The 25,411-nt window shown below is 42.1% G+C and overlaps 1 protein-coding gene across 4 annotated transcripts in view; it reads left to right on the forward strand.

Annotated features, from left to right (window-relative positions):
- Positions 1 to 25,411, forward strand: part of ptprub (protein tyrosine phosphatase receptor type Ub) — a 196,516-nt gene that overhangs the window by 107,843 nt on the left and 63,262 nt on the right. For all 4 annotated transcript variants that reach the window (XM_085473068.1, XM_085473069.1, XM_085473070.1 and 1 more), the window contains exons 4-7: positions 3,627 to 3,708; positions 12,526 to 12,641; positions 18,182 to 18,356; positions 20,952 to 21,245. In XM_085473068.1, coding sequence (XP_085329194.1) covers positions 3,627 to 3,708; positions 12,526 to 12,641; positions 18,182 to 18,356; positions 20,952 to 21,245 — 667 coding nt within the window. The remainder of the gene's footprint in view (positions 1 to 3,626; positions 3,709 to 12,525; positions 12,642 to 18,181; positions 18,357 to 20,951; positions 21,246 to 25,411) is intronic.

Consider the following 25,411-nt stretch of genomic DNA (forward strand, 5'->3'; position numbering starts at 1 on the left):
CTCTAGAATACTTTGGTGTGCAGAGGAGTTCGTGGTCTGATCGACTGGATGACTGCGGCGACTGTGGCTGCAAAAAAAAGCCCCGGTCATTAGCCCTGCACCACGGTGCCTGACTGTTGAAATGTGGTGTTTGCACTAATTTGCACTAACACGGTGCTGAGCATTACAGCTAATTCTCACCACCACCTGTCTTGTGGTTTGTTCAAATGCAACTGTGCAAACGTAAACCGTGCTGCTGATGTTCTTTTTAGAGTGAAGAAACTCCTGCCCAACCCTTCTAAAGAACCTCTACCTGTTCAGGCTTTTTCTAATTATAGTATTTTGAACTTTTGAACATGAAGCATGCTAGCTGAGGCCTGTGGAATCTGACATGTAGCTCTTTTGATCATTGCACAGTCTGACCTTGGGGGGTGAATTTGCTGCCATGTCCACTCCTGGAAAGATTGACTAGTGTTTGAATGTTTCCCACATGGGAATAAACTTGTGAATGATGGACTTTAAATTGTTTGGAAATGCCCTTATAACCCTTCCAAGGCTAATGGGCAGCAACAGCTGCTCCTCTAAGATCAGTGCTGACATCTTTTCTCCTTGGCATTGTGTTAAGACACACCTGAATGCTCCAGAATAACAAAGTGACAGAGCGTCTACTTTCATAGACACGCTCAGACATTTTTTCACATTGTTATTATTAAGTCTCGATATGTAAAACCATTTCCCATGATGTTATCTTGTTTACTTATAAAACCAATTTCAGTTAAAAAGGAAAAAGATAACATGCATTAAACACATCAAAGGCTTGTAAATGAGAATCTGTGTGTCTCCTCTTTGTCTGATAATTTCTGCTATTTTCCTCGCTGTAGCCTGCTGAGAGTCCTCAAGCTGAGCCCATGGCTACGTTAAAGGTTTTCGTTTTTTTAACGCTGTACAGAACGAATTGGGATTCTTGACATTGAAATTATATCTTCAGACACTGGCTGCTATTCTTTGGTATTCCTACCCCATCAGATTTACTTCAGCACGCAATCCTTTGTCATCTATCTAATGCATGACTGCGTCTCATGGTGAGTGAAAGCCTGGTGTGCCTAATTGTGTCTCGTGACTGGAGAAAAGGTAGCAGGTCGTTTATAGGGCCAAATAAATTGTCTCCAGATTTGTATACATTATAACCGTTTCTAAAAGCCAGTATTACAGGATAATGTAATATGTTCTCATAATGTGCATCTTATATCAGCCATAAATCACTGTGGTGTCACTCTTTTATTTATTTATTTCCTTATTTTTTTATCTCCAAAAGATGATGCCTGCGTTTTTATCCCAAGAAAGAAAAGTAGCAGCTCATTAGAATAAAGAATAGGCACATGGAAAGTTTCATTGGGAAAGTGGCTTTCAATAAAAATCCACAGAGGTTGTTTATTAAAACAAATGCTCTGAATGTCTCCCTCGTAAAAAGCTGCTCTTCTAATGGCTAAGAAGTTCAAGGATTAACCAGCAATCAATCTCCTCAGTGCTTTAGCTCAGCGGAGAGTAATAACACCTTAATTAGACTTCCGAGACATTTTTTTCCCTCTGTCTTGTATGCCATTAAGCCCAATCAGTGTTTCTGGCTAATTTTGATGTTAGTCTAATGGCATGGCCGCATGTGTTTACACAGCTAATTCAGGTCAACATACGGAAGTATATTATGCTTTCATTATAGCAATGATTTGTTTGTTTATTTTCTGGTTAAGCAGGGGCTTGTAAGGAGTTAAGTAAAGAAGACGTGAGAGGAAGATGAAAGAAATAAAGGCAGACAGCGAAAAATGGAAAGGCAGAGAAAATCAAATCAGAGGGGAGGACTCTGCTTTTAAGCGAATTGACAACCTGAAGAAGGGGGAAAACGATGAAAACAGTAAAACGTTAATATTGCTTTTGAAAAGCGGTGCCATCTTCCAGCTCAGGTTCCAACAAAGTCTGGGAACAAACAGGAAAAATTGACTCTGACAGAAGGAGATTAGCCTCAGTGCTCCTCTGTGAGTAGAGCAGCCAGCTGTGGACAGAGCGGGGTCAGCCTCCAACTCCAGGAGACCCAGCAGCCAGGACCCTTCCTCCTGCTTTTCCTTTCACCTCTCCTCTCCTCCCCACTCCACTTCTCCTTCTGCAAGCTTCAAGCCTCCCCTCTGTGCATGCCTGACTTCCTGCATGGCATCCTGTCTGGACTTTTTTTTCTTTTTTCAGCTGACCCCAATCTCCTCACATCCCATCACCATCTCTCTGGGAAGGTGCCTTTAGGGGTCACGCATGGCTGAGTTTGTTGTCACACCGGTTGGCGTCTTTCTTTCAAAGCCCAAAGAAGGTGGACCGTCTCCGTCCTGCTGACTGTGGAAGGCTGCGGTTTGGGCCAGAGGTCCTGAAGATGCAGTTGTGACTCTTAAATTAGGTGTTCAAACATAAGAGGATTGCGGTAGCAGAGATGATGTGGGTGTCAAAGTTCCTTCAGTGTAAATCAAAAAGTAAAAAAAAAAAAAAAAACCCTAACCAGCTCTCAGACAGAGGTTGTGCAAAGTATAATTTTGGTATTGGCAGAGAAGTATTCAGCTACAGTGCTATTTTTCCCTGAGTTTGTTTTTATTTTGCAGGTTTTTCAACGGTGCAGTATAATATGTATCTACACCAGCACCACAGTTTCTTCTGACAGCATTCAGAGCTTCTTCCCAATTTGCATTCTGTGAATTTTCATAGTGATAGTAACTTTCCTCCTGTCAGACTGATGTAACTGTTTGGATTTTAAGGCCAGGGGACAATTAAAAGATGAATTAAAAGTGTTAAAAGATGTTGCCTGCTTAGTGTTTCAACATTAAACAATAAGAATGGAACATTTTGAACCTGGTAACAGATGATCCAGTACTTCCAGGAGGCTGAAGGGGAGCTCTGGTGGCCGCCAGTGTATTTGACCTTGTAAAGATTAAGCTAACATGATTTAGAATATCATGTGAGACACATTTAAAGCAGCTTTGAGGATGTGATTTCATTTTAATTTGGGGTGGAGCCTCAGTAAAAATCCAAACCCAGCGACAGGAAACATGCTGTAATCACTTTGTCAGAGGATTATGAGAAACAATAACTCAAAGCTGGCCTTTGATCAAACTTGTGGATGGGAGACTGTCCTTGGTGGTGCAAAAACAAACATCACCCCCGTGTCCCATAACTCTCTCAGTGTTACTGAGGTTGGTGATTTGATATTGATTAGGTTTCATGAGAGCCCACAGCTCATCCAGCTTATTGTTCCATAGGAGGGTGTGGAGGTTTGTCCTCCCCTTGAGTCTCGTGGCAAGTTGCATTATCAGCTGCTGTGGCTGTCCTGCGTTTAGAATGCGACACAACAAAAACAACTCTGTGTACCTCCTGATAAATCAATTATTTCCCTTGGCCCCGTGGACTGAGGTAAAACATGCGGTGATGGGTGTGTTTGTAATTAATCCGCCTGTCGCAGTAGAAGTAACAAGAGCAGAGTGGAGTAGAATTCACACAGCCCTCAAATGCGCTGACACTTCAGCTTCGAGAGCATCAGGCTAATGAAAAGTATATGCTTTAGCTGCTCTGCTAACGAATAAAATCTGCTCATCATTTATTAATGTTCACTTTTGCAGGTGCTGATTGAGGCAACGGTTTCGAAGGAGCGGCGAGGCTACATTGCCATAGATGACATCATGGTGCTCAACTATCCTTGCTGTAAGTGGATTGCGGTCACAGAAGATGCTGCAGGAAAGAAATATTTAGCTTTTTTTCTTGGGGTGGGAGTAAAACAGATTTTAAAGCAGCATGAAATATAAATGTGATGAGGAGAAGAGTAATGGCTGATTGACCTTTTATATTAGTACGACAAGCTCTCCCGGGGCACGCTGTGACAACAGCGGCACTATTAAGACACTGTGACACCCAAATGCCAACACTCCCTTCCACCTGAGAACACACCTGTCGTTTTGCCTCTAGCACGCTTTGACAGGCAGATTTATTTGTTAATCAGTGTAATCTCAAATTCAGTCTCTGTGAAGGCTTTCGCATTTTCTTGCACTTAACTCATAAAGAGGTTTTCTACATTTAGCTGCATTTTAAAGCTTAATGAAAACGCCTCCTGTTCAGGGTTGTTTTTTTGTTGTTGTTATAATAAACAGCTCCCAGCAGCACAGGGCTTTTTGTGTCACTGGTGAAAAAGTGAAAGGAGCATTTCAGTTTTCTTCCTAAACTTGACAACTTTGTGTGAAACAAGAGTATATAAATAGTATATAAAAGATGGACATTATTGCTTTTTTAAAAAACCTGCTAGGACTGTCATATTGTCAGGTTTTCCGCTACAGTTATGTTGACCAAACAAACTCTTGGTGATATCTCAGCAATTTTCTCCAAACTCCAGCAATAACAGGTAGGTTTGTCAGGTGCTGGTAGTGTGTTATCTGTCTTCTAGTTCAGCTTGATTTTATGGATCAGCTGCAGCCGCACACTTTGCTGGGAACTGGAGTTCTTCTTTCCTATTATGGTAACTGGCAATCAGTGTTGAGCTGTGGCACTGCCACCTTCTACGTTGGTGTGTACACCAAATTACAGTCACTGCTGCTGGATTATTTCTAGTATTATCAAATGTGTATCACTTACTAGGTCCCTGAAACGACTGTGACGAGTGAATCACATCAAGGTTTGTTTAGGTTTAAGGCACCGATGACATTGGCACTAGCTTTAGTTTTCAGGCTTGGATACATCTTTTATATGCACTACTGTGTGAGTGATTAGCAGTTCTCCAGGCTTTATGAGGGTCTCAGTTTTTCTTTGAACATTTTGTACCTGACTGTTTTCTGAGTTTTTGTTTGTAAGCCACTTAACCCTGACCTATGACTCATTTAAGCACAAAAAAGGCAACAACACACAAGATGAATCTGTTACACATAACAAACAACATTGCAAAAGAACCTGTTTTAAATTGCATCTTTAGGCACTTTGTTACTAGAAGCCTGTTGCAAAAACAACATTTTTTTCCCATTTTTTTGAATCTCTGAAAGTTGAATCTCTGAAAAGTGACAAAGAGAACAGTTTGACAGATATAATATAGCATTTTTGTACCAACAAAGTGATTTCCAAAGCGCTATTAGCTGAAAAAGTAGCAGGCCAAAAAAAAAAAAAAAACTATCTACAGCAGATAAATGTTATCTGAAATTCACATCATCATAAAAAAAAAATCTAACAGAGGACCTGAGAGATGCATCTGGCCCTTGAGTTGATCCATCTACTGCTCACTGAAGTCTCACCAGAAATGGTGTCAGTGGAAGGCGGGCAGTCGAGAAGTTGTTTTTAAGGAAGAGGAAAAGGGAGAAAAATCTGAGGTATGGTAAAATAAAACAGTGGCAACAGGTCTGATAGATGATAAATCCAGTTTGGAAATTTTTGGTTCAAGTCATCATTGTGCATGGAGGAGCTCAGGAGTGAGCTGCAACAGTAAGTGTCTACAGTCACATGTAAAACACAGTGGAGGCTCATCATGATTTGGAGCTGTGGTGTTGGGGATGTTGCCAAAACTGACAGAAATATGAACATAGAAAAGTACAGTCAGATTTTGATCCACCATGTAAATACCATCTGGAAAGTGTGTGATGAGCAATGACTTCATATTTAAACACGAAAGTGATCCCAAACACACTGGCAATGCAGTAAAAGAACACCTGGATAGAAAAACACCCAATCAGTCATGGATTGGCCCCTCAGAGCTTAGACCTCACGGATGTTGAAGCAGTGTGGGATCATTGGACAAAACAAAATGCAGCCAACATCCAAACAGCATCCATTTTTGTCCTTAGAGAAGCCGGGAGAGCTATTCCTGAAAACTAGATCATGAAATGACATGAAAGCTGCCTGAGAAATAAAGGTGGTCACACCAAATATTGACTTTCAAGCTTATTAAAAAGTACTGGCTCTGTGTTTGCCTTATATACTGTATTAACATGTATGGTTTCACGTTTAAATCAATTACAGCACCTATTTCCCATTTTCAAGCAAAATATAAAGAAATGAGTGGTGGCTCAAGACTTTTACACAGTGATGTACAGTCTTTGTATAAAACGTATTCGCTAAAGCTCCCGAGCTTAATACTCGGACAAAGTCTCTCCCTGTCACTTACACACTCCCTGTACAGTCCCACTGCTGAACACAAGGGCTCTTGTCAGCTCATAGCACATTTAACACCTGAGCCACGCTGCTTTCATGTGACTTATATACCTGACACAAGCTTGAAGGATATTTTACTCTCAGGGGGATCTCTGTTATATCCCTGTTTTTTATTTCTTTTTTTTTATTCTTGCTGAGTTGGACACCTCGGGGATTTCACGTTACAGAGGATACCACCAGGAGCTCTATTACGTGAACATTGGCTGTAAGATTGCTTTTGTTAAGATTCAATATTGAGGAAGGGTACAAGAGGTGATCGAAGAATAACCACACTGGTCCGGCCGGGTGAAGTCAAACGAAGATTTTAATGAATACACGCGTGGGAAGACACTCTGTACGCAGACAGCCAGTAGTCCTCACTTAATCAAAGCATGAACAGATATTTTATAGCATCAGGGTTTATTTACTGACGCCCCTTCATACGTCACAGATACATTTTATACATAGATCAGATCAACATCATCATTGACTTTTCACCTAGAAAATCATCTTCTATTTTCATGGCTAGCCCTTCCTGTCTACCTTTCAGTTCTTGTCTTGTTCCTCTTTCTTGCCGAGACACCAAGAAACGGTTCCTCTTTTACCAAGACAATTTTGCAGTTACAGCCAAACATAACTAACCTCTCCTCTAAATAAATCTAATTTAAAGTGTGTGTGTGTGTGTGTGTGTTGACCTCACATGCTCTTTGTGTCATCTCTTCACCTACTGTCTGTGTCTCGTCCTCAAATGCTCTTTCTCAATTCACCTGTTGCACTTCTGACCTTTTACCAGACCAGAAGCTCACTGAGACTATGTGTATGTCTTCTACTAAATAAATGTTTTAATCAAGAACCTCTCTTAAGGCCTTCTTAAAGCTATCTGTTATATTGTTAAAGCCTCGTCTTAGCCTGCGGCTCAAAATAACTTCCTGCTTCTTTCTGCATACAACTTCCTGTCAGCCTGCAACTCAGTCTTTCTGAAAGAGACACTGTTTAAACCTTGGAATGCAACATCCATGCTGCAGATTATATTATTAATGCAATGACAATTATTTAACAATAGCAGTAAAATAATTTCCCTCCTCGACACTCCCCCTTTTGACCTCTGGAACACCAGAGGTCACAATACATTGTGCCCTCACGCAGACCCTTCTCTGGTGGTCTCGAACCTCGAGATCTCCAGGATCCTCGCCCCTCCTGTGGTCGCCGAGATCAGTCTTCGTCTCGCTGTTCTCGCAACCACTGGCTCCTCTTCCCCTGCTCGGTGATACACAAAGTTTAACCCAGCACTTTAGACGCTGTCCTCGCGTTCTCAAGCGTTGACACTCAATCAAAATTATTCGCCCTCAAAGTGTTAATATATGACACCAGCAACCCTTGTGCGCAACGCGCTCACCTCCGTATACTTACCTCTCCAATAGTTCCTCGGATTAGTGTTTTTTCATTTATTTTAAACCCATTAACGGCGCTGCGCGTCCCTTATATACTTTACAGCAACACACCCTCAAGCATCCCATACTAATAAATCTAAAACCAAGAAATCACCTTTATGACATTATGTCAAAGCTTTCTCCATGTTGCACAGCCTGCCACAGGTTTAACAAAAAATCGCTGCCCGAGAAGGCTCCCACATATCAAGGTGGTCGTTTTCACAAACTTCCAGCAGACCCTCAAATAAACAAAAACAACGACCCAGGCAGGCTTCCAGTTCAGCCTCCTCAATTTCTATGCACACTGAAAACTCATGGGGAGATTCTTCTGTCTCCCCGTGTCCTACACAATTCACCTCCAAATGATCCCCTACAATTGAAATTTCAGTGTGGAATGACGCAGAGATTAACATTTCCTTATTTATTCACTATATGTAACCTGAATTTTCTCTCTCTTATCAAATAACAAAGGTTATCTTTACAATTTGTTATTGAACTACTAATTAAGTTGCTTTTTATGGTGTCAGTGATAAACTGCCCCTAAAAAGTCCACTTTATTGCGTGCTCATTGAGTTACTCCTATCAAAGCTATTTAACAAGTTCAATTTACACATACTCATTAATCTGTCACGCTTATTAGTGGCTCATGGTTGCTTAAAGCCTATGTCTGACTTGACCACAGAGTTAGAGCATCATTCAATCCTCTCAGGATGACCACTCCACTTACTCTGCATCCAGTCAGCTCATGAATTAACAACCCTTGCAGACTGTAACCCTTTTATTTTTTGTTTATGCCTTCAAATCCACCTTAAATCTTCTTTACCTAACCGTTGGTTTTAAACACAAACAATTCTTATATTCTATTTTGAAACGCTGTCACCATTCATATATTTACAATGTTATTATTTAATAAGCCAGCATTTTAATCACAGACATTTATCCACATTTACAAACAATAGTTATAGAGCTCAATGACACACAAAACCGAAAGCATAATCCTCTCATGCGCTCTGCATCAGCTGCCTCATTTGCATGCACACACACTCTTCATCTAAGAATAGCAGCAGGCAGTCAGTGCATTGCTGACTCGACCCACAGAGATCTTTTTAATACAGAGACGTCTTATATTTACAACTGCACAGATTTTAAACCTTTTAACACCTATCAAATTTCGACAAATTTAACATAACCGTTTTTTGCGATCAATTAACCAGTATCAAGACTTTAACTGTTTCTGGCCTCATTTCTAAAATCCCTAACTCAATTTAAAAGCGTCAACCAACCCAAACTTTTTGAAGTTTTAGGTTAAAGTTACACGCCCGAAATCCACTTCTGCTGGCCAAAAAAGCGCAGATACCGTTGCAAACGGTAAGGAGACTCTAGCTCCTAGCTATTTTGGAGGTTCCCAAGTTCTCCCCGGTTGCCAACCGTACTAACCCTATTCGCCGATAGGTCAGGGCCAAGCGTCCTTGGCCGGGAGGGAGCATTACCTCCGAGAACTGCGCTTCCTAGCAGACTCTAACTGCCGTTCTAGAATAATTTATAATACTTTGAAACAACAATCAACACCCGAAACAAGTGTATAACTGAGGCAGGTGCAACCTAGTGGTCAAATGGAGACTCCAACTCACAAAATGACCGCTCAGGTCCACTCTTATGACCAAATTTGGACTCTAACCAACACAATAACCAATTCCCTACCAAACTACTTGAGACTCTAACTCAATTTCTTTGGGACTTCAACCCAGTATTTAAACCTTTCTTATCAGACTCTTAACTACTTTCATTTCCTCTTAGCAGAACTCTAACTGCTTCAACTCATGAGATTTTCATCAAAATCAAAACAGACATCCACCAGTAACTTCAGTGAGTAGACTTAAATTTTATCATATCCAATTTGGCACACTTTGGAAATAATTCAACAGGTAGTGCCTTACCTTTTGGATAAGCCGGCTTATGCCCACTCACTTAGACCACTGGAATTCACGTCTGCCCGTCAGACCACCCAAGACCCCGGATTTCTCCGTCCAAACCTCCAACTCTCCCTCCTCAATAACCGGACGAAGCCCCCAAATGTTAAGATTCAATATTGAGGAAGGGTACAAGAGGTGATCGAAGAATAACCACACTGGTCCGGCCGGGTGAAGTCAAACGAAGATTTTAATGAATACACGCGTGGGAAGACACTCTGTACGCAGACAGCCAGTAGTCCTCACTTAATCAAAGCATGAACAGATATTTTATAGCATCAGGGTTTATTTACTGACGCCCCTTCATACGTCACAGATACATTTTATACATAGATCAGATCAACATCATCATTGACTTTTCACCTAGAAAATCATCTTCTATTTTCATGGCTAGCCCTTCCTGTCTACCTTTCAGTTCTTGTCTTGTTCCTCTTTCTTGCCGAGACACCAAGAAACGGTTCCTCTTTTACCAAGACAATTTTGCAGTTACAGCCAAACATAACTAACCTCTCCTCTAAATAAATCTAATTTAAAGTGTGTGTGTGTGTGTGTGTGTTGACCTCACATGCTCTTTGTGTCATCTCTTCACCTACTGTCTGTGTCTCGTCCTCAAATGCTCTTTCTCAATTCACCTGTTGCACTTCTGACCTTTTACCAGACCAGAAGCTCACTGAGACTATGTGTATGTCTTCTACTAAATAAATGTTTTAATCAAGAACCTCTCTTAAGGCCTTCTTAAAGCTATCTGTTATATTGTTAAAGCCTCGTCTTAGCCTGCGGCTCAAAATAACTTCCTGCTTCTTTCTGCATACAACTTCCTGTCAGCCTGCAACTCAGTCTTTCTGAAAGAGACACTGTTTAAACCTTGGAATGCAACATCCATGCTGCAGATTATATTATTAATGCAATGACAATTATTTAACAATAGCAGTAAAATAATTTCCCTCCTCGACACTTTGTACCCATACTGTATGCATATCACCCAGTCAGACACCCTTTTACTTCCAGACATAGCAGATGGCAACTTCTGAATGCTCCCACTGTGGTCATTAAATAATTAAGACTCTCATCAAGACCTGAACCTGCCTTATGATGTGGCACATAGCCAGCCTGCCTTACTTGGCAGCAAAGAGTGTGGAGGAAGAAAAGGAGTGAAAAGACATTAAGTGTTGCATACAAAAAAAACAAAAACAAAACTAAGAGGAACTCTCGACAAAAAGTTCCTTTCTGGGAATACTGGATAAAGCATGGTTGACATTTTTGTTGTATTCTCCTGAGTCTTAATCCTTGACTCTGAAACCAGTGTTGCAGCCCAATGAAATATTTATCGCGCTAAAGAGTCCCGAGGATAGGATCTGACACATTTAGCTGTATAACACTGCAGTCGGTTCCAAATGCAGAGCTTGTTCTCTTCTATTCACACTCATTTCAGTGTTTGTTTACTGTATATTTGGCTCGCATGAATTATGAATAAACCTTAGGAGGGAAAGTCACTCAAAGGAAACATGGCCACATGTGGGGTACAAATGCAAGCACTCTCCTTTACTTACTGTATACAAACAAGATGAAGAAATTGTCATCTTCCTCGCAGCTAGATGGGAACAGAGTCTTGTGCAAAACCAGGCAGAAGATGAGTGAGACGCAAACATTTGCTTCTCCCCGATGCTTCGGCTTCACAGCAGCCCTGCATTCTCCTCCTGTCAGTCATCTGGAGTGACATGTCAACTTTTGCTACCCCATCTCTCAGAGTTGGCAGGCAGTGCTGCCAGCATTTACCCAGTGATTTGGCTCTGCAGGGGTTTGGTACTCATTGCTCTATTGTTAATCATGGAATTGGGTGAGAGGGCTACTCCCACACACTGACTCATTGGCGGCTCCTGCGCAGGTTGCTGGGACATTATTAGTCGAAATGCAGAGAGCCAATGCTCACTCGCTGGCTTTTCTTCCACAGATTCACTCCCACATTGTGCTTATCTATAGATCCCCTCTAATCTGATGTTGTTTGTAAGTTATTTTAGTGGTGGGCTCTGAGCGAGCCACTGCCCACATTTGCATTTACAGAATTTCCATTGCGATAAAACTATATACGCAGCGCTGAACACATTTATTACACAGCCTGCCATAAAAACAAAGAAACGGGAGTATTTTGGAAACTGGTCAAAATTCACTGGAGAATTCACCTGTTTATACCCAAATTTGAGCCGACGCACTCGACTTCTCTGTGAAGTCACAGATTAATTGAGCATAACGTTGAGCAAAACTATCTGCGTGTTCAGGAACACAAGTAAATAACTGTAATTTGGCATCTTAGATAATAATAATTATGTGCTTTACTATTTTTTCAGCATTTCTGTAAAAAGCTAAATTAGAAAATTGATGGATAACAACAATAATTCATGCCAAAACAACAATTTTAGCATTAAAAATATCAGAGCTTTGTACATACTGGTGGATTAAACATTACAGAAAGAAAATGGGCATCAGTGGCTTTAACCTCAACAACACTCAATTTCTATAAATGTTTTTCTTGTATTTTATATCGTAATTACATTTTTTTTGAAAATGCAGTGCAAATTTAGACTTAATTTTGACCGTGGAGAAACTGGAAACGAAAATCAATTCTTACCCCTCAGCCTGAAAAGGCTGATGCAAACTGAATGAACCGAATGAAAATATGTGAATAAATTGCTGCCAAACTACTGATAAACTGATTTCTGTTTTTAATGGTTGCCCTTCATAGCCGGTCAGTTTCATACAAAGTCCTCCAAACTGCTGTTTCAAAACAGAAAAAGCCTGAAATTTCTGTTCTTGCATTTAAAAAAACAAACAAAAAGAAAACCTGGATCAAAACATGTTATGTTAATCTGACTTGCATTGTGAACGGTTGAAAGGTAATGGGTTTTTTTTTTTTTTTTTAATCTCACAGTGGGTCTCTCTCTCTCTGTCTGTCTCTTTAGATAAGGCGCCACACTTCTCCAGGCTAGGAGATGAGGAGGTCAATGCTGGGCAAAATGCCACTTTCCAGTGTGTTGCTGCTGGAAGGGCATCAGAGGCTGAGAAGTTCCTGTTGGAGGTTAGTGCTTCATGATGGTGTTTATTGCCGAAAGTAACCTGTGTTTACTGTGTGTCAGCTTGTTGTATTTTTACCTTCAACATGGCAACAGTACAAAGGGAAGACTTCTTTTAATACTAACTCTAGTGCCTAATGTTACAGACGGATTATTAGACAAGGCTCCCTGGGCACGTGGGACACAGTAAAAGTCATCACACACTTTCCTATGAAGAGAAAACCATCCTGCACACAGAAAAAGACACATGCGACCACAAACATTGTGTCAATTTTATTCAACTTTGCACCTTTTTCCTTGCTATCTGGTTATTTTGTTTCTCCTTGTTGTTATTTGATTGACTTTTCAAAAAAGAAATTTGAACATTCATTTCAAGTAGAAGCTATAGCCTACAGCCAGGAGTCCTGAGGCCTGTAGTGTGAAGTAAGATTTTATCTTATCAGGGCAACTTCAGGTTGAACCCTGGGTGTTTAGTACGACAAAGGCTGTGTTTTTTCTGTACTTTACCAGGCTATATCATGATGGTAACTTATGCTGTAGATTTCATATGCTCAGGAGCAGGTTATGTTCTAGATTAGAGATCAATTGGTATGAAATCACCGCCGACCCAAAAATAGTGTCACCGATCCTGGAAGCTCTCGGAGTGCGGATAGTAGGAATATCTAAAGTTTTACAGTCGTGTCTTAAGCCTTTCCCTGATGAGCATCAATAATAAATGCAGATTCTTGGACCTTGATGTTTTTTTTCTCCTGTTGGCTGCAAACAACTTTATGTTATTATTAACATTATTAATGAGGGTGTGTTTCCTCTCACAAAAAATCACGCCACTCATTTGTCTGTATTATTTGAGTAATTGGTTCATAATTTTCTAACATTACAGTTTTAGCTTTTAAAATTAGTTACTTTGCACCTTTTAAGTGAATGCACAGTGGAAACCCTGGGTTAGGATAAGTCAATCCACGTAATGGAAATATATCATAGGTGTGTTGATCTTTGTGTTTAGTGATTTGTCCGCAGGTCTGTGACTCATGGTTAAGTTTTCACATGCTGCTACAGTTTACTGCATACATAACTGTCACGTCTCTCTCTGTGTGTCATCATTATATGTAACCCAGACGTATTTATCCTTAAATAAAGATGGTACACAAAGGCTGAATTCTATAAAGGCTATGAAGGCCTTGAAGTGTCTTCACTCCGCTGCCTCTGAAAAGTCGCCTTGCTGATAGGATCGCTGTGTTCTTGTCCTTTTGCAATGTATCTATTCACATGATGGTCGCCATTTGAATCCATGTGAATGAGTATTTTTTTTTTTTAACTCTTCTCTTCTCGAGGCCCAATTAAAGACCTATTGTAGGGATTCATAATTTGTCCATCTCATGCATACAGTTAGCATGTAGCTACATATTCAGTGCTTTTGAGCATCTTACCACCCACTGCAGCCAGCATTAATCAAAGCTGACCCAGGAAAACCTTCTGCATTGTTTGAAAATGGGAGACGTGTGATTTAGGTAATTGCTGTATCCTCATCCATACCTCTCTGATCAAGCCACCCATTTAGTCAAACACAAAGATGAAGGCAAATGCGTTGGGTAATTAGCTGGCATAACCCTACAGACGCCTACTGTAATGAGATCTTCAGGCCACTGGAATGCTTTTTTTCCCCTCCTACCTCCCTTCTACCTTCAGCTGTCCTCTTCCATTGTCTGCTCCACACATGCACCTCTCAGGCTGTTTTCTGTTGTTGTGCCCTTTCGTGTTGATTGTGTCTGCAGTACCAGCTGTACCGCAGTCTCAACCGTACACGCCTGCCAGATTAACAGATCGTTTTTGTCGTTTCCTCGCCAATTAGCTATAGCCAGATTGTTTATGTAACATGAAGTGATCGCATGCTATTTGATTTACTCTGATTTATTCTGATTTCTGCTGTCTCCTTTCTGTAATTCACCGGCCAAGTAACAAAAAAACAGGAATAGAAAAGATGCAGGAAGGATACATTACTGTATTCTTTTTCCTTTTTCCTGCGGTTACAAGGTTTGTTGACTTTTTAACCCTAATCAGGGGGTGTGTGTTTATGTGTTTGTTTGCAAGACTCGGCCTGAGGTTCCTGTGGTCTGTGGCTTTTTGAAAGCCTCAAATCAGCAGTATGACAGAAGCCCAAATGGCCCAGTGTAACCCAGAGGTCTTGCTGCTAATCACAGTACGCTCACATTCTCATTCTGTGAAAGCTGTTGGATCAAAAGTACTAGAATGATGATTCATGTCCACTATTTCACACGCGGAGAGAATGGCCTGAAAACATGAGGAAAAAAATGCCAATGTGTTATTCTGAAACAGTGAGGATGTGACAGATGCTAGTGGTTTTAATGGTGTGGAACAAGTGAGAAAGGCCTCTCACAGTGCAACAGCTAGGTGCATCATGCAACATTCACTGGAGCCTCTTTTTTCTCTGTCACAGTTTTTTCTCCACTTCCTACTTTCTGCCACAGCTCGCTTTTCTTTCCATTCTTCTTAGACTGAAACAAGCAGACATTTTTTCTTTTTTCTTTTTTTTGCTAAGACTGCTTAGGTGTGAATGCTTTGTTGTGTCAAACACATTAGCTTTACCAAGAGGAGCACTATGGACTATGGACTCACTGTAGGCTCCTCTCGTAATCTTAATCTTAATATTTTATTTTATTTTATTATTTATTATTCTGTGTGAATATTTTGCTAAAGTGAACAGGGCGTGAAAGACTGGAGAAAAAAGTGGCGGAATAGAGAAAAGAAAAGGGGGGGGGGTGAGGATGAAACAGACAGACGTGTGTGTGTGTGTGTGTGTGTGTGTGTGTGTGTGTGTGTGTGTGTGTGTGTGTGAGATCATTTGTGATGAAACATACTTGAAAATGTGGGTCACACTCCAACCATGCCCCCCCAAGAGCTAGAGGCAGACAGGGAAAGACCCTGGAGGTCCTGGATGGAGCTTCTACAGCCAAGGGCAAGAGTGCCAGAGGACCAGAGGCAGCGGCCAATCATCCCGGCCAAGCTAAGGATGGGGGCCCCAGACTCCGGGCCCCCGAGAACCGCTTGACACCCAGTGGAGCCTCCACCGTGCAACGTAGAGGCCCACCCTTAATAGCAATGTGGGGATCAATGCTCAGGGTAGACCCAGGCCTAGCCCTACACACACAGAAGCTGCACATAGACACACAAGCACATACACCCCATCCTCTGAAGTGCAGACAGATTGGTGCCTCTCAGAGCCAGCAGCGGCCATTTCTGCACTTTCGTGCCTCTTCATGCCATCATTCAAGTATTATCTGTGCTAAAGTGATTAAACTTTGATGCATTAAAGTCCATCTGTCTCCCGATTGTAACTGTTGAACGGTTAAATGTTTTGCTTCAATAACATTGCACGCTAAGGACAGATGAAGTCGAAGATGGGCTCCATTAGGGCACGACGCTCATGACATATATTACCCCCGTAATCACTATTATTTTAACAAGATTTCATTTGTTTTCATTAAAGCACGTCTGATCGTAATATTGCATGATTAAATCAGGGAGATGGTCCTTCCATTCTAATGAAATTGTACACAACTGGACGATTCTTCTTTTTAATCACACAGCTCTAACTAGAAGTGACCCAGATAGCAATAATTTGTGTATTGCTACATTATTAGCTTTGTGTTCCAGGAGTTCACGGTGCGGTAACTGTGGAGGCAACCATAAAGGTTGTTAGTGTGTGTGTGTGTGTGTCCCGTGCTAATAGGGAAGGCTGGATGTTGTGTGCAAGGGTGTTTATAATAAAAACATCAGTGTATGAAACATAATGAACCCGTACTTAAAAGACAAAGTAAACAAAGTACCAAAACAAGGGAGCAGAGGCAAATAGAAGGCAGGAAAACTAAAAGAAGGCAAAGACTCCTTATACACCTAAACTCACCAGCTGCTTTATTAGCTATGCTTGGTCAGCTTCTTGTTACTTGAATGGGATTTCGAATGTGCCAGTCTGGCACCATTTGCTGGTTGTTTGGCTGGTCTGAGTATTTCAGAAACTGCTGACCTCTGTTGATGTCAGAGAAGAATGCCCAGACTGCGTGATGGGAGGACAAGAGCAACTCAAAATAAAAGCTACTTACAACCAAGATATGCAGAAGAGCATCTCTGAATATGTTAAACGGGGTACAGCAACAGAAGACTACTGTGGGTGTGACTCCTGTCACTTAAGAACAGGAAACTGAGGCTGCAATTTGCACAAGCTTAAATTGAACAAGGGAAAACTGGAAAAACACTGACTGGTTGGATGTGTGGAGCAACATTCAGATGGTAGGGTCAGAATCTGGTATAAGCAACATGAATGCATGGATCCATCTTGCTTCGTATCAATTGTTCAGACAGGTGGTGGTGTAATAGTATCAGGGATATTTTCCTGGCACACTTTGAGCTCTTTAGTACTAAGTGATTTTCATAACCTGAGTATTATTACTGACTTTTTATGACTACAGTGTACTGATCTTTGGATGGCTGTTTCCAGCAGGTTAACGCACAGTGATACAAAGCGAATATCATCTCAAACTGGTTTCTTAAACATGACGATGAGTTCACTGTACTCAAATGGCCTCCACAGTCACCAGATCTCAATCTAATAGAGCACCTTTGGGATGTAGTGGAACAGTAGATTCTCAACTTGGATATGCAGCTGACATATCTGCAGAAGCTGTGTGATGCTATTTTGCATTAATATGGACCCAAATCTCTGAGGAGTGTTTTCAGGAGCTTGTTTTACTGGTGCCAGAGTCAGAAGTCAGAAAAAAACTGCAAAAGTTGCAGAGTATACCTAATGAAGTGTCTGGTGATGGTATATGCTATAACATTACAGGCAAACATCCCCAGCTATTCTGGGATTCCGCGTGGATATGACACAAACATGCTCTGTAATACTAATACTGTCAACGTAAAGCATACAACTCCATGCAGATTGAACATCTGCATATTTTTCATGCCTTTAAATAACTAATATTTGCTAAAAATCAGTTTTAATTAGTGAGTCAGTCAGCGAGGTCTTCCATCAGCTGAAGGGACACTCCGCTAATTTTACAACTGAAGGTCAGTTTCCAGTCATGGTGAGGGCCACTCAGTATGTGACAGCCGTTGTCTTCTGCCGTCCTTCAGGCCTTCATTACAAACTGGGACACTGAGTCTGAAAGATGTCGAGGCTGTAATGGAGAGACTTTATCATGTTGCATTATCCCATGCCAAAGATCTTGGGTGTTGACAACTTGACTCATGCTAAAGAGTAACAGTGAGGACATCTCAGCCTTTAATGCCTGCCTTTTTTTGCATAGCTCTAGATTTTAAAGACTCTGACTACGTCATTCAGAGTTATTATGCATTTGTATTTTGTGAATTTTTCACACTACTACAGAAACATCTACACTTATGTGCGTGCGGGTGTAAAAGACTGTGTTATTGTGCTGTATAAGATGATTTATATCTGTGTGTGTGTGAGAGGGACAGGTCATGGCCTATCCTGGTTTCTCTGACCATGTCCTTTTCTGCTTTCCAGAGACACAATGGGGACATTTTAACAATGGCGTCAGTCAAGCACCTGAGCCATCGGCGCTTTGTGGTGTCCTTCCAGCTCGACAGCGTCCAGCGAACTGATCAAGACCTTTACCGCTGCGTCACTCAGTCCCCCAGAGGCTCCGGAGTCTCAAACTTTGCTGAACTCGTTGTCAAAGGTAAACATCCTTTTCCCTTTTCTCTGACTGTTATTATTGTTTTCTTTTAGCCTTCATTCTCCATCATCCCAGCCGTTATGATTTCCTGCTTTTCTTGGACACAGTACAGTACTGCATGTGATTGAAAGAAGAATTAAAAAGGAAACAGATACCCACAGGATATCATTTGTGCATGACTGCGAATGTCTCGCGCATTTATTTCTAATTTATTTCCAGAGAAATTTCTTATTCACAATTTGTATGCTACAGCGACCACTTGAAGGCTTTTTAAGTGATATCCACAGTCTCCCTGGCATGTGCGGCATCCTGAGCTGTAGTTGCCAGATAGACTGCCATACTGAGCTCTTCAGCTCTCTGTCAGAAGGCAGTTCACTTGCCTGGGACTCCTGCAGCCCTTGTCATATCATGTAGCGCAGATGGTGACCTCACTACCATTACTCACTCCATCCCCACCGCCCAACACCACTGCTTTGACAGCATAGTAATGACATGGCTTGCGGGATGGTTTGCTGGCATAACAAATCCGAGCCCTCAGCAAAGTAAAGAAAGGAAAATAAGGATGTAAGGGATTCTCAATCCCCTTGTCCTCTACTGTATGCTCTTGTTATTACGTTTTTAAAGACCGAATGGAGCGCAAATGAGAGTGAGGACAAGCTCAAAAGGAGTTTTTAAGCCAAGCTAGCAGAGTGGCTCTGTGGATATCAGTGTCTGTCGCTTGGCTGGCTGATAGATTGGTGCAGTCCACCACTTTGGTGGACAACCGTTGGATGGGCTGCTGTGAATTTTAGCCAACAGTTAGGATCCCACCACGAGGAAGCCCCCTGCTTTTGTAGTTTTTTTAAAGTGCTGGGCACATGCATGAGATTGTCTTTTTTTTTTTTTTTTTTTTTGCAGCACCATAATCTCAAACCATCCATCAACGTCAGCTGTATTTATTACGAGTTAGTGAATGTTAGGATGCTCACATGCTTAAATTACATTGTGAACATGGCACATATGAGCTTTGTAATGCCTCGCTTCCATAGTCCTTTTACTGATAAGACAACGTGGGTTGATTTTAGTGTCGCGATAGACTGATTTGCTGCAAAAAGGAGCCCCCTTTGCTAGAACGTTAACCAGCGAGTGCCAGAAAACCAGGACACAGCGAATGTACTTGACAGATGGCTGTGATTTGCTCACACTCTCAGTGAATAAGTGTCATTGTGTCTTTGTGGTTGTTGCTTTCCTTATTTTGTTATAATCAGGACAAAGATGTTCTTTCTGGCAAGGCTGCACCACCAGTAAATGCGATGGCCAGTTAAGTTATTCTCATGTCAGCTGCCTGAAACTCCATAACTGGCTGTGCTCTTCGCTGACTTAACAAGGCTTTCATAAATCCCTTTTTCCCTCTGCTCTGCTAAAAAGAGCCTAATCATCCCCTTAATGAGTTGGATCTACTCGTTTATATAATGCAGAAAGAATGCGAGAATCATAGTAAACCCTTCTACTGCTCCACGGAGGGCTCGGAGATAGCTACATGATTAATAAAACAGTTTTACCTTGTCCGTATGTCTCGGGCTATTGTTGTGGGCCCTGAGTTTATATGTGCACACATATTCTGTCCTAAGCATATTTGAAAATGCATTGGCAGAAACAAATGTTGCACCGACGAGGAGTCCCACATTAAACAGACACTAGCACTGAGAGCTTGCTTTGTTTTCATGGAAGTGACAACTATTAATGAACTAAGGGGGGGATACAATAAATTAGCAGATAAAATTGAGTCTACTTAAAGTGTGAAAGGGGTAGGTGAGATACTTTGAAGGTAATCGCACTGGCTGTTTGCCTGTTTGCTCAAATTTGGCCTTTTATTATAGATGCATCCATTGACAGTTAAAAGATGAGCTGCTGCAGGCACAAAGAAGCAATACAGAGTAGAGGTGAAGTTGTCGAAAAACCCACAGAGAGGAGGGCCATAAAAGACAGAGGCAGGGATGAAGGATTAGTCACAGCCACAGATCTAACTCTGATCTTTTCTCATGCTTTGTCCACATTTCTTTTGGCTTTCCCATCCCTCACTCTCACGGTTGCCTGTGTAAGTGTTTAGCGGCTTGGATCTGCCAGAAAGTGACGTGGGCAGTGGTATTAATTCTCAGTTTGCCAGGCTTTACCAGCAGTAATGTATTCAGCTCTTTCATCGTGGTGGCCGGCTGTCTGAGAAGTTGGAGAAAAACACGCACAGTAATTATTGTCTGAGTTACAGGGAATGTCACGTTCAATGCGACGCATGCACAGCTGTTTTTTGCATTCACCCCTTTGCTAAAAAATGTATGCAAGGCTCTGAACGCCCCGTTAATAGGTATGACTAATCTGCTATTTGAACATAGTTTGACCTGCTCACATCCTGCAGTCTCTGGAGACTCATTTAAGACTCAGTGGGCTTTAACATAACCAGAAATCTATTTGCATACGCCTGATTAGTAAAATTAATAGCACAACTTTACCACCCTAGATTGTGCAGCAGTGCTGCCGGCCTGCCAGGAAGTGCTTTTATCAATACCAATGTGTTCTTAACCAGCAAAACGAGAAAACACTGCTTTTCATTTTCTCCGACAGTACCCCCATCCCCCATTGCGCCGCCTCAGCTTCTGCGTGCTGGCTCCACTTACCTGATCATCCAGCTCAACACCAACTCTATCCTGGGAGATGGCCCTATTATCAGAAAGGAGATTGAGTATCGTGCCAGCCAGTCTCCATGGTCAGAGGTGCATGGAGTCAACATGGTCACCTATAAGCTGTGGCACCTGGATCCAGACACAGAGTATCACATCAGCGTGCTGCTGACTCGACCGGGAGAGGGCGGAACCGGCCCTCCGGGACCTCCTCTCGTGAGCAGGACCAAGTGTGCAGGTGACTAATAATTGTTCCCAAACTCATAAAAATGGGATTTTATGCTGTATATATTCTCTCTTTTAACACAGGAAGTGTGTTTTCTTTTAAGGATTTAAAGAAGATTAATGGGGTAAATGTACCAAACGATGACATAAGGAGCTAAACACACTCTTGAGGAGTGTATCATCCATACTGCACGGTACTCTCTGGAGATTCCTTGTAAGCAGACAAAAATTGCTGCTAATCACCCAAAATTCATTTTGCATATCCCTGATATGCACACACATGATTGTGCTTCCCTTCTTGCAAAGCTTCAACCTCGGTTTACGTGTTTACTATTAAGCAGTACGAGTCCTTCCTGCTTGTGCCGGCTCGTTGATATTTTCCATGGCCCGCTACCTGTCACGCCACCTCACGTCGACGTGCCTCTTAGTGCGTGTGCACGAGACAATAAGAAGACGCTCCACTCGAAAGCTCCACGGGGAAGCTTTAATTTGAATAACAGATGAATGTCTGCCTTATCGTTAACATCTTGTTTATGCCAGTGTGCAGCTCTAAATCTTGTATGCTGTCATGTGTGAAGAGACGATGACAGTCTTGTCAGCTGTTTCCTTTTTGGAGTTGTTACAAAAGTGAGAACATTTCTTTTTTTAAACATCTTTTTTTTTTTTTATTGGGGGTTGATATTGCGTGGAAATAGCTTACCAAACAACACGTTGTGTTTCTGAAAAACCTCTGGGGTATCTGCATTATTTAGGCAATGCAGTACCCCCGAGCAAACCATATGAGAATAAAGTACGTTGAACACTAATAAACTGTAAAGTGCGAGGCAGCTCTCATCCTCTACTTTAGCTCAGCTCAGTGAATTTCTAAATCAGATAGGCTTATACTTTTAATTTTGGCTATGATAATACTTGTAGATATGGCCCCTTCTTATGATGAAGCTGTTCTAATAAAGACCCTCAGCTCATTGTACTGATGCCCAACAGCCACACACTGTAACTTAAAGGAAGCTTACAATATGAGACTGCGCTGGTCACGATAATCTGCTAAAATTCAATCAGTGAGAAGCTGATAGACAAGTTCTGACTCAGTCGCTGCATATACTGCACTTATCTCATAAGAAAGGCATATTTGTTATCACTGGTGTTCTCTGAACTCTGTAGCCAAGGAGACTGAAAGGGACTTTATTTGCTGCCAGCATAGCAATATTGCTTTGACGGTTATTTAAAAGATAACAGCTGGCTGACTGCAGTAGCTAGTCTAAAAAGGGGCTTCTTTGGTATCTATTGGAGGAGACAGAAATTTTATTTGGCTAGTGTAACAAATGGACAAGAATCAGCAGGTGAAAGATTTTCTTGATTTGTCAGAAAACAGTGAAAAAAGCAGATTTTTTGGCTAATAATAACTCAACAATGTTGATTTCTGCCTACTGTAATTTAAAAAGAGACAGCTCATTATCATTTGACTCTTACAGTATTCAGACTAACACTTAACAATTCCCCAAATCATCATTTTTCTCTGGTCCATTTTAAGGCTCTGATCAAGCCTTTTTATTGTTTTTGTTCATTTTGTCCCGCTCGCGTTTCCCGTCTCTGTCGTTCGTCACTGTTCAGACACAGAACACCCAGGAGAAGAGCAGGGCCCCATAACCGTGCTCTCTTTTAAATATACATACAACAAACTGTGTTACTGCAGATGCACACACAGAAGCTGCAGGTAGTCATTACCGCTGCCTGAATCTGCAATGTGTGCGATGTAGTCACAGACACACAAAATGGAGAGCTTTGTGTTACCCAAAGGCAGTCTGTGGATTCACATCTTCCATGGTCATCACTCTTCTCTATGCCCAACGGTCTCTCCCTGCCACACACCATCCCTCACATATCTTCCTACCCTGCTCCACTAGAGCTTCCCTGGCCTCCTCTCCAATGACATATTAAAGCTACTCTCCTCTCCCAACAGCCAGAGACACCCCTCATTCATCAGGCGCCGTGAGTGAGCTCTCTGCCCTCCTTCGCCTATCCCCACACACCGCTCCGCAACAACGAGAGACAGAGAAAATTCCCAATAAAAAAAAAAAAAGGTTGATAGCAAGAAGAAGTAGAGTAGAGGGAAGGCGATGGCGGTGGAGTCGGGGTAGTTTTTCAAAGTGAGAGTAAAAATGAAAGCGAGCGTGCGAGAGGTGAAGCGAGAGCGGAATCATAACGTACGGAAATTGCTTTCACAGTTGCTGCTATCGGTGTTTGTGAAAGTCACTAAACTCTGCCTTTAATGATGTATTTACATTTCAACCACTGTGACATTAGGTTGTTCAGCCATGTGTGGGATAAGTAATACTGCTGTGTTTGCCGAGCTGTTAAACAGGGCATTTAGATGCAGCACTAGTTCAACACAGAGGAAGTGTAGGTGAAATTAATTTGGCCCATCAGTGTATCTTGTACATATATATACGTGTGTGTCTGTGTGTGTTGTGGGGGCTTCATTTGATTGGCTTTTGCATGACACAAATCAGTGTTTACAGTTCTGACACGTGTGTATTTTGTTATACACTTCAACACTATGAATCTCCTCCTGGTGCGTCTCACATTCTTGACCCTTCAGTAGCTCTAATAACCGGCTGTCTCCCAGAGTTCCCCTGACCCAAACCTTCAAACCATCTGGTGCACGCCACCCCTGCTCACCCTGCATGCTTCTGCTGAATCCTGAATACAGACAGACGCACATGCACTCGCTGCTGGCCCGATTACATTTAAGTATGAGAAAATAGATCGGCGGGGTTGCTGTTGTTGTTGTGGTTTGGTTTCGGGGAAGGTTGTAATTATCCGGTGAACAGAAGGGATATTTTGGACCCTCTTTTGTATTTAGGAAGTGAATTTCCTCTCCCGAAGCCGTGTCTCACCACCGTGACTAATCTGGCTCTTTCATGGTGAAGCATGTTGGCTAGCCGGCTGCGCTGTGCACATATACATCCTCGTGGTGGCGAGCCATCCTAGCGCCGCTGCTGTAAAACTAATGGCCGTGAATGTGAACACGGTCTCCACCTGGCTCCGATGGTCATCCAGGTGTGCCTGATGAGCCATTGCTGTGATTATCAGCACGGTGCATTAGCACAGCTTGAAGCCCCTCAAGTAAACCACAGAGGAGAGGCGAGCGTTTGTACTGCAGGTGGTCCCCAAACTATGCTAATGGGCTTCCACCTGCTGCTGGGTCACTGAACCTTCTGGAAAGCCCCTGCCCGTGATGCTTTTGGTCTGTTAGAGGGAGCCAACGCTGGAGCCCGACTAAAATTAGGCACATTAGGAACACAAGTGCTTTGCCTTACTTGGCATGTCGTTTATCATGTCTTCCATTCAGAGGCAGAATTCCCTATATGGGCAGATTTGGATTTCTGTGCACCAGGGTGTGAGTGAATGTCTGTATAACACAATCTATACTGCTGCTGTCCCATGCTACAATTTTAGAGGAAGTAAACCAGAACCAATCACATCTTCTCTAACTTCCAATCTCCGTTCATCACCACGGTGCTGTGGGCTTTCGTCCATGTTGGGACGGCTGCAGTTTTCATGCCACGGGGTGCCAGGGAACGGGTGCCCGTGGCATACAGACAAATAAGACGAGGCTAGGGGAAGGGGCTGGCACAAATGTCCACTTTGAGAAAACCCATAATGAGCACACTGTGGCCGCTTTGGTGGCGCTTTCATCAACTCAGCAGTTAAATGCCTCTCTTTATTTAGCTCCCAGACTGTGCAGTCTGTCAACTGCACCATCAAGACAATCCTCAGTCACACTGAACAATGGTACATTAACATTTCTTACTGGGTGCAGTCTACTACGGTGCGATTACCGTGCCCACCCATTTATCTACCGTCACATTACTCTGGATGAGGTTCAGATCAATGCTCTGTTCATATTTCCATCTACCCTGAGATGCCAGATAGCAAATTAAAAGAGAAAGTTGGTGATTGCAGAGACCTTTAGTATAGATTGGAACTGTCATAAAATCTCCACTGCTCTAGCTAAGTGTCTCAGACAGTCTGGAATATATATATATATGTACATATGTATGTGATGTCTATTTGTGTGCCTGTGTGTCCTTGCACAAGTACAGAGCACCTTTTGAATCCATTTTCTCAGATAATACTTGTCTTAATGCATTAGCCCCTGCTCAGTGATGCATTAGC

This window comes from Copadichromis virginalis, linkage group LG11 (assembly GCF_057382275.1).
Source record: "Copadichromis virginalis isolate Kocher_CV1m ecotype Utaka linkage group LG11, C_Virginalis_male_GT1.1, whole genome shotgun sequence".
NCBI lineage: Eukaryota > Metazoa > Chordata > Actinopteri > Cichliformes > Cichlidae > Copadichromis > Copadichromis virginalis.